The sequence below is a fragment of the Salmo salar genome, chromosome ssa11, assembly GCF_905237065.1.
Source record: "Salmo salar chromosome ssa11, Ssal_v3.1, whole genome shotgun sequence".
Taxonomy (NCBI): domain Eukaryota; kingdom Metazoa; phylum Chordata; class Actinopteri; order Salmoniformes; family Salmonidae; genus Salmo; species Salmo salar.
In genome coordinates, this window is record NC_059452.1 from 87,391,037 (window position 1) to 87,403,820 (window position 12,784).

Below are 12,784 nucleotides of genomic sequence, written 5' to 3' on the forward strand. Positions count from 1 at the left end.
TCCAGTATTGGGAAAGCTACTTTGAAAATATAGTTTACCAAGCTACCAATTACTTCACACTGAAGAAGTTGAGCTACAGCAAAGCTACCCTTAATAAAAAATATACTAGTTTGTTTAACTAAAGTTACTTTGAAAAAGTAGCTCACTACATCAAAACTACCTCATAACAAATGATCATGTCTAATCTGAAATGTAATATAATACAAAGTTAAGAAACATGACTACATGAACACATAACTCTGCAGTCAGATGTTAACAGTTTAGTGTGACCTGTGTGACAGCCAGAGATTTAGTGGGTAGTTGTAGTAGCAAGCTACACTGCTTTGTTAACTAATAAAAACATTACAAAGCTTTGAATTTAGTTAAACTACCACCAAGCTATGGCAAAATGTAGTTAAATTACTAGTTGAATTACATGTAGTGGAACTACTCCCTAGCACTGCAAATGTCACAGAGCAAATGGCCTCATCTGCAAATAGAAAAATGTGGTTTGGGCTCTCAATGTCCAGTTTGTTGAAGAACATGAGGCGATTTGCATCTTCGGGCCTGGCAGGGCATGTATTGAATAATTAAAGATGACATTCATCTCTTCAGTGTGTTGGCTCTTTATTATGATTGGAAACAGTGATTTCAAGTCCGTCATTATTCAAAATAAACAAAACAAAATTGAAGTAATTTTATTTTAGCTGAGAAGCCATAGAAAACCATGTCAAATAGAGCATAAAACATATCACAATTACAAATTCTAATTTCAAAATTGTTTACAAACGCTTTCATTTGATCCGTGCAAACTTTTGGGATTGAAATCAGCTGGTCTCAAAATACTCTCCCTCTTCCATCAAATATCTACTATGGTTGTACAGTATCACACGTTATCACAAAGAAACCCTAAAAACTAAAAAGGTGCATTAGAAAGGTTGAACTAACTATTCTAACATGAAAACATTTTAAACTAGAAAAAGTACAGGGGTTTGTTCTTCATGGGTGTTTTCATCATTGTATAACACCAAAACTTTTCCAATTATCTGTTTGCCAATTAAATTGCAAAACCACAAATTTCACCAACCAATTTGCTTTACAACCTTTTCAACACTATACCAGAGGTAGAGCGCTTGAGACACAGCAGGAAGACATACAGAAATTCGTTTAGATGGTTCACTCATCACAGGGTACATTTTTCAGATGTATTTGACACTCATTTCTAAAAGTTCGCAGTATCTAAAGCAGCTATATATCTGAAAACCCAAGTGCCTTGTCTTTTCAATCATTTTACATTTACCCTGTAGTATAGCATAGTTCCCTATGCTGTTGTCACAGTGATCATTCTATTCAGTACAGTACAAGAATATCATCTGCTGAAAATTGTGCGCTAATGTTGCAGTTGATATTATTTAAGTTGACTTTTTCAATTAAAAAATATATGAAATACAGTGGGTCAATCGATTTCTTCCGTGTTAGATTCATAATGAGGCAGAACACCCCAGACTAGTGTTCACCTGACAGGAGTGTTTTATTGTGGAATATATCAGAATTATATTATTGCCATCTCTCATGATTCACTCTTCTCCGCCTCTGCTATCCCTCCCTCCCTCCCTCTCTCTTCATAGCTCTCTCCTCAAACGTGTGCAGGTCCTCCTGGCCGCATCCTGCCCGCGGTGGTGTGCCAACAGTGCCAAGTTCCTGGCTGAGATGGTGCTCATCTCCATGGTGCTGGCTGACCACTCCACAGTGTTCAGGTAGTACAGGCGTTCATGAAGGATGAACGGAGAGGTCCCGCCGTGGGGTGGACTGTGAGCGGGATACGCTAGCCACTTTGTCTTCGATGATAGGAACATGTCCTGGAGCAGCTCCTGGGACAGAGGCTGAGGAGAAAACACCTTCCACACCTTGCTCTCGTTGACTGGCGGGCATGAGTAGCCTGGTGGGATGTGCACGGGGTCAATGGAGCTCAGGCTGTTGATGATGGAGTCTGTGGTGAGAATGTCTGACACACTGAAGGTAAAGGGCTTCTCAGAGGTGACCAGGTAGGACACGTTGAGGAGCCGGGACCAGGGTGGTGACAGTCTGGTGGAGGTGACCAGGTAGGACACGTTGAGGAGGCCGGGGACCAGGGTGGTGACAGTCTGGTGGAGGTGACCAGGTAGGACACGTTGAGGAGCCGGGACCAGGGTGGTGACAGTCTGGTGGAGGTGACCAGGTAGGACACGTTGAGGAGGCCGGGGACCAGGGGGTGACAGTCTGGTGGAGGTGACCAGGTAGGACACGTTGAGGAGCCGGGACCAGGGTGGTGACAGTCTGGTGGAGGTGACCAGGTAGGACACGTTGAGGAGCCGGGACCAGGGTGGTGACAGTCTGGTGGAGGTGACCAGGTAGGACACGTTGAGGAGGCCGGGGACCAGGGGGGTGACAGTCTGGTGGAGGTGACCAGGTAGGACACGTTGAGGAGCCGGGACCAGGGTGGTGACAGTCTGGTGGAGGTGACCAGGTAGGACACGTTGAGGAGGCCGGGGACCAGGGTGGTGACAGTCTGGTGGAGGTGACCAGGTAGGACACGTTGAGGAGGCCGGGGACCAGGGTGGTGACAGTCTGGTGGAGGTGACCAGGTAGGATACGTTGAGGAGGCCGGGGACCAGGGTGGTGACAGTCTGGTGGAGGTGACCAGGTAGGACACGTTGAGGAGGCCGGGGACCAGGGTGGTGACAGTCTGGTGGAGGTGCCCAGGGTACTGGGAGGGGATAGGAGGGGAGAAGCCTGCAGACTTTCCCTGGTGGAGAGGTGTGGCCATGATCACTATGTCATGCAGGGAATGGTGAAGCCAGATTCCCCAACATAGTTCACCTCCTAAAGACTGGCTGTGGTAAAAGGAAGAAAGGGAGAACGAGTAGAGCCTTAGCATCTAAAGAATAGATTTTAGACAATTTGCAGATATATTTTACAATGAACTGTGCTGTTAGTTACTTGAGGCATTTATATATGCATATACAGTGTGTACCTGCTTTAAATGGTCGCAGCTTGACAGAGAAAGCAGTGACTCATGCTGGGATGAGCGCTTCCTTGCTGTGGTACAGGAGTCCTGAGCACACCTTATTACGTCCGTCCACTGCCCACAGGCATGGGTCTGCCCCTGCCAGAGACATCACACCACACATTTCGCAAGGATTAGTTCAGTTCCCTTATGTTTTCAATAGTGATGTGAGTTTGTGAACAATTTGTTATTTCTGAACTACTCTTTTTACTGACTCATCGTTCATTTTAGTTGTTTGTTTGACCTGCTGGCTGCAATGAATACAGCAGGATGAATAAGTGCTCCCCGACTCAGCGGCTCCAGAGATGTGCTCCGACCACCAACTGTCTGTCAGTGCGCACAGGAAAACGTATCATGCAGCAGGCAGCATAGAGAAGAAAAAAAGACACTGATAATTGATCGCATGGTGCAAGAATGACTGCAATTAATTTATTATTGAATGTTATGATGGACACAACTTTGTAGAACCAAAACTTAGAGCCTGCCTCTCTGCTCAACAAGCTTGAACTCGAGAACAAATCATTGTTTGGGCGGCTGCAGCGAACGATGTTGTACTAATCCCTCGCGGCAGTCAAGCAATTGCATTCCGCCAAGAGTCATTCACAATCTAGTCCGGTTGCTGACACATCTATAGACTTCATTTCAAAGGTATCAAGAACTATCGTATGTGTATGCCTAGCAATCACAAATGTAGGCCTACATTGTTTGAAGCACACTTTTATAAGTCTCAGTCCAAAATGACAGCTCCAATAAACCCATGCTATGCTGAACAAGGCTTGTAAAATCATGATTGCTTCAGGAGGGTCCTGCGTGTTCTGGGCAATACTGAATCAAATTAACTAAATGAGTTGTTCTTTTGACTCAACAATTTGAAAGAACCCGAGTCAGTAAAAAAGGGCCGAACTTCCTGTCCCTAGTTTTCATTGGATGGCCACATAAGAGCACTCAACAACACTTATCGCACTTAAGTCTTTTGTTAAAAACGCACCCAAAAAAACCCTGATGCGGACACTTTGGCCATAATTCACACGGGTGACAGGTGACACAACGTCATTGAGGAAGCTCTGAGAAAAGTCCTCCCCCAACATGGCCTCCTCCAGCATCTGATTGGCTGGTGTGAGGAAACCGTCACCACCGTTGCATGCAGGAGCTTCTCCACACTGGTGAAGGAGTAGCTGAACTGCTGGTCGATTCTGTAAAAACAAGAATCAAAACATCACATACCTACAATTAGCATTCTCTCATTAATAACATGTTTATTTCATAATAAAGGTATTGACTGTTGTGCTGTAAATAGACAGGTAGCAGAAACTAAAGTCTCACCTCATGAACTTGTCCAGGACACTTTCCACCCACATCTGCATCCGCAGGAAGTTGAACCTGTACCGCTGAAGCAGGAAGTTCACAATAAACTAGTCACTCTCTTCAAAGGTAAGCTCCTTTCCATGGGACATCCCATCTCTGGGAAAGACCTGATATAAACAGGGGAGAAATATAGATGGGTGTCATATTAGTCCATCTGTGCATGTGTACAGCACTCTTTCAGGAACAAACAAGTGTATTTCTGATAGGCTAACATGTCTCACCTAGTTTTTCAAGGAAGTGCTTCATGTGCATGTTTAGGGGGTGGAGAACTACGCCCCCGTCTCGTACTCATAGCCCCGATGTTCTGGGTGGCCAGTCCCCCCCTCCCCACAGTGCCTGGCTCAAACACATCAAACTTCACCACTGCCCCAAACTCCTGTCTCACAAAGTAAGCTGTTGCAGTGCCACCGATGCCCACTCCAACCTCAGCTCTACAATGTCATTCAAAGTCCAAGGGGAGTGAAATGAACAATTCATAAGTAAAAAAAATGTGTCATAAATATGTGTCCTCTGAAATAGAAATACTCTTTGGATGAATGGAACTAAATTCATGGTTGTTTTTGAACCCCCCTCACTGGATCCCATTGAAAAAGAAAATGGAATGTGGAGTCTGGACTAGGATTGGTTTACCTATCGTCTTGGGTGGATTTCTGAGTTCTGAAGCTGACGCTAGAGTCCCAAGAACAGGAGTGCCCTGATTACAGGGTTTTCGAAATCATCATGTGCTTTCAATTATTTCCAAGCAATGGCATCTGAGTAGAGAGTAAAGAAATCATCATTCAATGACAAAAATAACATAGGCTACATTCACAACTGTCAGAAACATGTCACTTTAATACGATTGTGTGAATTGCTAAATCAATTTAGGACAGATAGCATAGACTGCTACTGGTGGTGACATGGGTAGTAGGCCTATCAAGTATTTCAATCTCTCTGTCTGGGGTCAAAGGGCAGCCCACAGTTGATATTTTCAGGAGCAGTCGTTCATGGTTATTGGCAAAAAATGAAGATGTGTGATATTTTAAAAACATCTATGATATCACCCCACTTAGTTGGCTAAAATCAAACACTTAGAAAGGACTGATTAAGTGTGCACTGCTCACCATTTCAAAAGTCAGTAGAGGAAAATACTTCTCAAGGAATTCACGATTAAGTTTTACTACGAGTTTACAGCGGATCTTTAAAACGCATCATGCTATTTACTCATCTAACTAGTAATTTAGTCAAAGTCGTTGAGAAAAATATATACAATAAGCACAGTGTTGTAAAAGTTTAAAGTTAGGACTTCAAACTAAGTGGGGACTTCGGTCAAAGACATCTATAACTAACTCTGCTTCGGTCACATCGCGACCTTATTTGGAACCGGAAATTACCAAGATAATGCCGGAAGCTAGAGCGGATGTGATGTATTGCCACCAGAACGAAGAGGCATGGTTTCACGGAGGTGACCTACAGTTTGAAACAGTAATGTAACAAGGCTTGCGAATCTTGCAATAGCGTACTGTATGTCATTGTTGTGGCTGTTATTTAGCTTTGCAACGTAGCCAACCCGTATCTTCTAACAGTTAGAATTCAGTTTTGAATACCCACGCTACTGAGAGCAACGTTTGAAATGGCAGAGGCGCATCAAGCTCGTGTACAGAAAACCATAGAGGATATGGTTCAAAGTTTAGAACGGGACCACATCCGCAAGATGCAAGTAAGTCATTATGCAAATGAAATTTCAACTATGTCCAATACATACAATGTAATCCAGTATATTGTGCAGTGCATTATCTACAAACTTCAGTTTTACAAATCACCCTCTTTCTCCAGGCATAGATCATTTGCCACCTTTTATTGTCAACACTTAGGCTTATATCAGGTGCACAGTTCAAATCTTTCTTGTGAATGTATCCAGGGACTCATGTTCAAGTGCAGTGCAGAGTGCTGCGAGCGCTCCACAGACTCCATGTCACAGGTGCACAATTGTATTGAACGCTGCCACGCTCCTCTGGCGCAGGCCCAAGGACTAGTGACCAATGAACTAGAGAAATTTCAGGTGAGTTTCATGTGGTGTTGATTATGATGAGAAAATAGATACAGAGAATTTGTAGTGATTGATTGTGATTAACATTCTGTCTCCCCCATGCCCAGGACCGGCTGACCAGGTGCACCATGCATTGCAATGACAAGGCCAGGGACCTGTTTGACTCTGGGGCCAAGGAGCCAGCCGTGCGGGCCATGATGGAGAACTGCGTGGGCAGCTGTGTGGACGACCACATCAACCTGATCCCCAGCATGACGCACAGACTCAAAGAGAACCTGGACTCTATTCCACAGTGAGGAGGAGGGAATAGCTTACTTCAGATGCATGAGACAGCTTGGACTCTATACTACAGTGACAAAGGGGTTCATAAAGTTTACTGTCATCTGACTCAAATAACACAGAGGAAGTATAAACAGCAGACTCAAAGATGGCTCGTTATTATCACAGTGAAAAGGGGGGAGTTATAAGTGGCAGATCCAATAACTCAGTGAGGGAAAGGGACAGCTTGCAGGAATGAGATTTGGATCCTGGTTAATTGAGTCTATGCTGTCAGGGAGGGTGGGGGATATACCTCAGCTCAGTCAGAAGAAACTACACCTCCCCTGCAAACTGACTCTGTTTCTTTGTAGCACTTACTGTTTATTGGTTGAACCTACAGACCAGACAGGCCAGCTGAACTTACTCAGCAGACCTGTGCCATTACAGAACTGTCTTAACATAAAAAATACTGGTGTCTGTGAACTGTGTGTAAGAGTATTTATTACATGTCCTGATAGCCTAGTTGTTGTATGATTGGAGTCTTTATTCTGCATCAGTGCTCTAAATATTTGCGACCTGTTCCTCTCTCTTCTAGCATGATCTCTGTGCTGTTTGTTTTGTGGGAACCATGCATGTTCTGTGATTCTTTTCCTCATTAGTTTTTATATAAAAATGAAAGAAGATGGTAAATTATGGAATTGCATTTGTATTGCCTTTTAGCCTGAATTTTCCTTTACCTAGCTGTGTCTTGTCAATTCATCAGAACTTTTTTACTAGAATTGAGCTTGATAGTAATGCACCACACACACCTTATAAACATCCAGCTTTTTAAAATGCAGGTTTTAGTAACATGGTGGAATAATCTCTGTGTAATGTACAAATGGATGCACAGACACCAATGGTAAAAAAATGAATTGACAGTATATCAGTGAGGCTATTACAGCATATCATGAATCTCTGCAAAGACAGGTAGCCCAGTGGTTCGAGCATTGGGCCAGTAAGTGAAAGGTTGGACGATCGAATCCCAGAGCTGACAAGGTAAAAATCTGTTGTTCTGCCACTGAACAAGGCAGTTAACCCACTGTTCCCTGGTAGGCCGTCATTGTAAATAAGAATTAGTTCTTAACTGACTTGCCTGGTTAAATAAAGGTTAAAAAAAGACAAGTGTAAAGGTAAGCCATCACTGTAGATCATTACAATACTGCTATGCCAAAATAAATATATTTGTCAAACACACTTTACAATGTATTATGGCATGTATATTACAATTATATCCAAAATTGAGATTAAACCTACGGTTTGAAATTAACACCCCTTCTACCCCCTTAAACATCCAAGGTTGCTTATCATGCTTTTACATTCACCCTCCCAGCGACCAGAGAAAACCCTCCCCAACCATCCCCTTCCTGTGGGCCTGAAAGCAAACAATGTAAATATATATACTGCTCAAAAAAATAAAGGGAACACTTAAACAACACATCCTAGATCTGAATGAAAGAAATAATCTTATTAAATACTTTTTTCTTTACATAGTTGAATGTGCTGACAACAAAATCACACAAAAATAATCAATGGAAATCCAATGGAGGTCTGGATTTGGAGTCACACTCAAAATTAAAGTGGAAAACCACACTACAGGCTGATCCAACTTTGATGTAATGTCAGTAGTGTGTGTGGCCTCCACGTGCCTGTATGACCTCCCTACAACTCCTGGGCATGCTCCTGATGAGGTGGCGGATGGTCTCCTGAGGGATCTCCTCCTAGAACTGGACTAAAGCATCCGCCAACTCCTGGACAGTCTGTGGTGCAACGTGGCGTTGGTGGATGGAGCGAGACATGATGTCCCAGATGTGCTCAATTGGATTCAGGTCTGGGGAACGGGCGGGCCAGTCCATAGCATCAATGCCTTCTTCTTGCAGGAACTGCTGACACACTCCAGCCACATGAGGTCTAGCATTGTCTTGCATTAGGAGGAACCCAGGGCCAACCGCACCAGCATATGGTCTCACAAGGGGTCTGAGGATCTCATCTCGGTACCTAATGGCAGTCAGGCTACCTCTGGCGAGCACATGGAGGGCCCTGTGCGGCCCCCCAAAGAAATGCCACCCCACACCATGACTGACCCACCGCCAAACCGGTCATGCTGGAGGATGTTGCAGGCAGCAGAACGTTCTCCACAGCGTCTCCAGACTCTGTCACGTGCTCAGTGTGAACCTGCTTTCATCTGTGAAGATCACAGGGCGCCAGTGGCGAATTTGCCAATCTTGATGTTCTCTGGCAAATGCCAAACGTCCAGCACGGTGTTGGGCTGTAAGCACAACCCCCACCTGTGGACGTCGGGCCCTCATACCACCCTCATGGAGTCTGTTTCTGACCGTTTGAGCAGACACATGCACATTTGTGGCCTGCTGGAGGTCATTTTGCAGGGCTCTGGCAGTGCTTCTCCTGCTCCTCCTTGCACAAAGGCGGAGGTAGCGGTCCTGCTGCTAGGTTGTTGCCCTCCTACGGCCTCCTCCACGTCTCCTGATGTACTGGCCTGTCTCCTGGTAGCGCCTCATGCTCTGGACACTACGCTGACAAACACAGCAAACCTTCTTGCCACAGCTCGCATTAATGTGCCATCCTGGATGAGCTGCACTACCTGAGCTACTTGTGTGGGTTGTAGACTCCGTCTCATGCTACCACTAGAGTGAAAGCACCGCCAGCATTCAAAAGTGACCAAAACATCAGCCAGGAAGCATAGGAACTGAGAACTGGTCTGTGTTCCCCACCTGCAGAACCACTCCTTTATTGGGGTGTCTTGCTAATTGCCTATAATTTCCACCTGTTGTCTATTCCATTTGCACAACAGCATGTGAAATGTATTGTCAATCAGTGTTGCTTCCTAAGTGGACAGTTTGATTTCACAGAAGTGTGATTGACTTGGACTTACATTGTGTTGTTTAAGTGTTCCCTTTATTTTTTTGAGCAGTGTATATATATACAGTACCAGTCAAAAGACATATCTCAACATCAACTGTTTGAATTGCTGCAAAGAAACCACTACTAAATGACACCAATGAGAAGAAGAGACTTGCTTGGGCCAAGAAACACGAGCAATGGACATTAGACCGGTTGAAATCTGTCCTTTGGTCTGATGAGTCCAAATTTGAGATTTTTGGTTCCAACCGCCGTGTCTTTGTGAGACGTAGAGTAGGTGAACGGATGATCTCTGCATGTGTGGTTCCCACTGTGAAGCATGGAGGAGGAAGTGTGATGGTGTCGTGATTTATTTAGAATTCAAAGCACACTTAACCAACATGGCTATCACAGCATTCTGCAGTGAAACGCCATCCCATCTGGTTTGCACTTAGTGGGATTATAATTGTTTTTCAACAGGACAATGACACAACGCACCTCCAGGAGGTGTTAGGGCTATTTGACCAAGAAGGAGAGTGATGGAGTGCTGCATCAGATGACCTGGCCTCCACAATCACCCGACCTCAACCCAATTGAGATGGTTTGGGATGAGTTGGACCGCAGAGTGAAGGAAAAGCAGCCAACAAGTGCTCAGCATATGTGGGAACTCCTTCAAGACTGTTGGAAAAGCCTTCCTCATGGTTGAGAGAATGCCAAGAGTGTGCAAAGCTGTCATCAAGGCAAAGGGTGGCTACTTTGAAGAATCTCAAATATAAAATATATTTTGATTTAAAACTTTTTTGGTTACTACATTATTCCATATGTGTTATTTCATAGTTTTGATGTCTTCACTGTTATTCTACATTGTATAAAATTGTAAAAATAAAGAAAAACCCTTGAATGAGTAGGTGTCTCCAAACCTTTGACTGGTACTGTACACTGAACAAACATACAAACACAACATGTAAAGTGCTGGTCCCATGTTTCATGAGCTGAAATACACAATCCCAGAAATGTTCCATATGCACTGAAAGCTTATTTCTCTCAAATGTTGTGCACAAATTTGCTTACATCCCTGTTAGTGAGCATTTCTACTTTGCCAAGATAATCCATCCACCTAACAGAAGCTGATTAAATGGCATGATCATTACACGGGTGTACATTGTGCTGGGGGTAATAAAAGGACACTTTAAAATGTGTGGTTTTGTCACACAACACTATGCAACAGATGTCTCCAGTTTTGAGGGAGCATGCAATTGGCATGCTGACTGCAGGAATGTCCACCAGAGCTGTTGCCAGAGAATTGAATGTTCAGTTCCACAGGCATTCTGGCCCATGACTCCAATGCACCACCCAAAGGTGGTGGACCATTCTTGATACATACGGGAAACTGTTGAGAGTGGGTTTTTCACTCTCAACAGTAGGTTTCAGTTCTTGACACAAACTAATGCACCTGGCACCTACTACTATGCCTCATTTAAAGGCACTTAAATATGTTGTCTTTCCCATTCACCCTCTGAATGGCACACATACACAATCCATATCTCAATTGTCTCAAGGCTTGAAAATCCTTCTTTACCTGTCTCCCACCCTTCATCTACACTGATTGAAGTGTATTTAACAAGTGGCATCAATAAGGGATCATAGCTTTAACCTAGACTCACCTCGTCAGTCTATGTCATGGAAAGGGCATGTTATAACTTCTAATAGTAACTGTATCCACTGGAGAATTGGGAGAGAGTGAGGTGACAGCCATCTAAGAGCCAACATTTTTTTTGCGGCATTGCTGCCTGCTACCAGTAATCATCTCTGATTGAGAGATTCAAGGGGCATTCATTGCTAAGTAATATAGTAGATGCAAAGCATTGAATATTTACATTCATGCACTTAGAAATACATTTTGTAACTTTGTCCCAGAAGCTTTTAACTGCAGGGCACTCCAACATCATATGAAGGACTTTGCCTACCTGATTTAGGGGACACAGTGAACTGTTGGGAGTTTGGACCAATTTTGTCATTAAACATTTCTTTGGTGTAAAATATAGTCTGCGAACAACCTTAAAATGTATACATTTATGGTTTGGATTACGGGATGCCAAGGTCATATTTTTCCATATTCTGTTCCAGTTAAAGGGTTGTTCAGATTCACTTATATCTGTGAACCATTCTTTTTTAATGGCACGCTCAGAATATGAGCTTCCTAAAGTTATAAACTCAGCAAAAAAAGAAACGTTCCTTCTTCAGGACCCTGTCTTTCAAAGATAATTTATAAAAATCCAAATAACTTCACAGATCTTCATTGTAAAGTGTTTAAACACTGTTTCCTATGCTTGTTCAATGACCAATAAACAATTAATGAACATGCACCTGTGACACTAACAGCTTACAGACGGTAGGCAATTAAGGTCACAGTTATGAAAACTTAGGACACTAAAGAGGCCTTTCTACTGACTCTGAAAAACACCAAAAAGAAGATGCCCAGGGTCCCTGCTCATCTGCGTGAACATGCCTTAGGCATGCTGCAAGAAGGCAAGAGGACTGCAGATGTGGTGGCCAGGGAAATAAATTGCAATGTCCGTAGTGATACAGCACTACAGGGAGACAGGATGGACAGCTGATCGTCCTCGCAGTGGCAGACCACGTGTAACAACACCTGCACAGGATCGGTACATCCGAACATCACACCTGCGGGACAGGTACAGGATGGCAACAACAACTGCCTGAGTTACACCAGGAACGCACAATCCCTCCATCAGTGCTGACTGTCCGCAATAGGCTGAGAAAGGCTGGACTGAGGGCTTGTAGGCCTGTTGTAATGCAGGTCCTCACCAGACATCACCGGCAACAACGTCACCTATGGGCACAAACCCACAGTCGCTGGACCAGACAGGACTGGTAAAAAGTGCTCTTCACTGACGAGTCGCGGTTTTGTCTCACCAGGGGTGATGGTCGGATTCGCGTTAATCGTTGAAGGAATGAGCGTTACACCGAGGCCTGTACTCTGGAGCAGGATCAATTTGGAGGTGGAGGGTCCGTCATGGTCTGGGGCGGTGTGTCACAGCATCATCGGACTGAGCTTGTTGTCATTGCAGGCAATCTCAACGCTGTGCGTTACAGGAAAGACATCTTCCTCCCTCATGTGGTACCCTTCCTGTAGGCTCATCCTGACATGACCCTCCAGCATGACAATGCCACCAGACATACTGCTC

The 12,784-nt window shown here is 44.2% G+C and overlaps 1 protein-coding gene and 1 pseudogene across 1 annotated transcript; one reads left to right on the plus strand and one right to left on the minus strand.

Moving 5' to 3' along the window:
* Positions 1–589: 589 nt before the first annotated feature.
* On the minus strand, positions 590–5,581 carry LOC106563196 (prenylcysteine oxidase-like; annotated as a pseudogene).
* Positions 5,582–5,761: 180 nt separating this feature from the next.
* LOC106563197 (protein FAM136A) lies at positions 5,762–7,160 on the plus strand. The gene is made up of 3 exons (XM_014128530.2): positions 5,762–6,089; positions 6,291–6,431; positions 6,527–7,160. The coding sequence occupies exons 1-3, from the start codon at positions 6,003–6,005 to the stop codon at positions 6,713–6,715; spliced, it is 417 nt and encodes a 138-aa protein (XP_013984005.1). The 5' UTR covers positions 5,762–6,002; the 3' UTR covers positions 6,716–7,160.
* Positions 7,161–12,784: the final 5,624 nt, after the last annotated feature.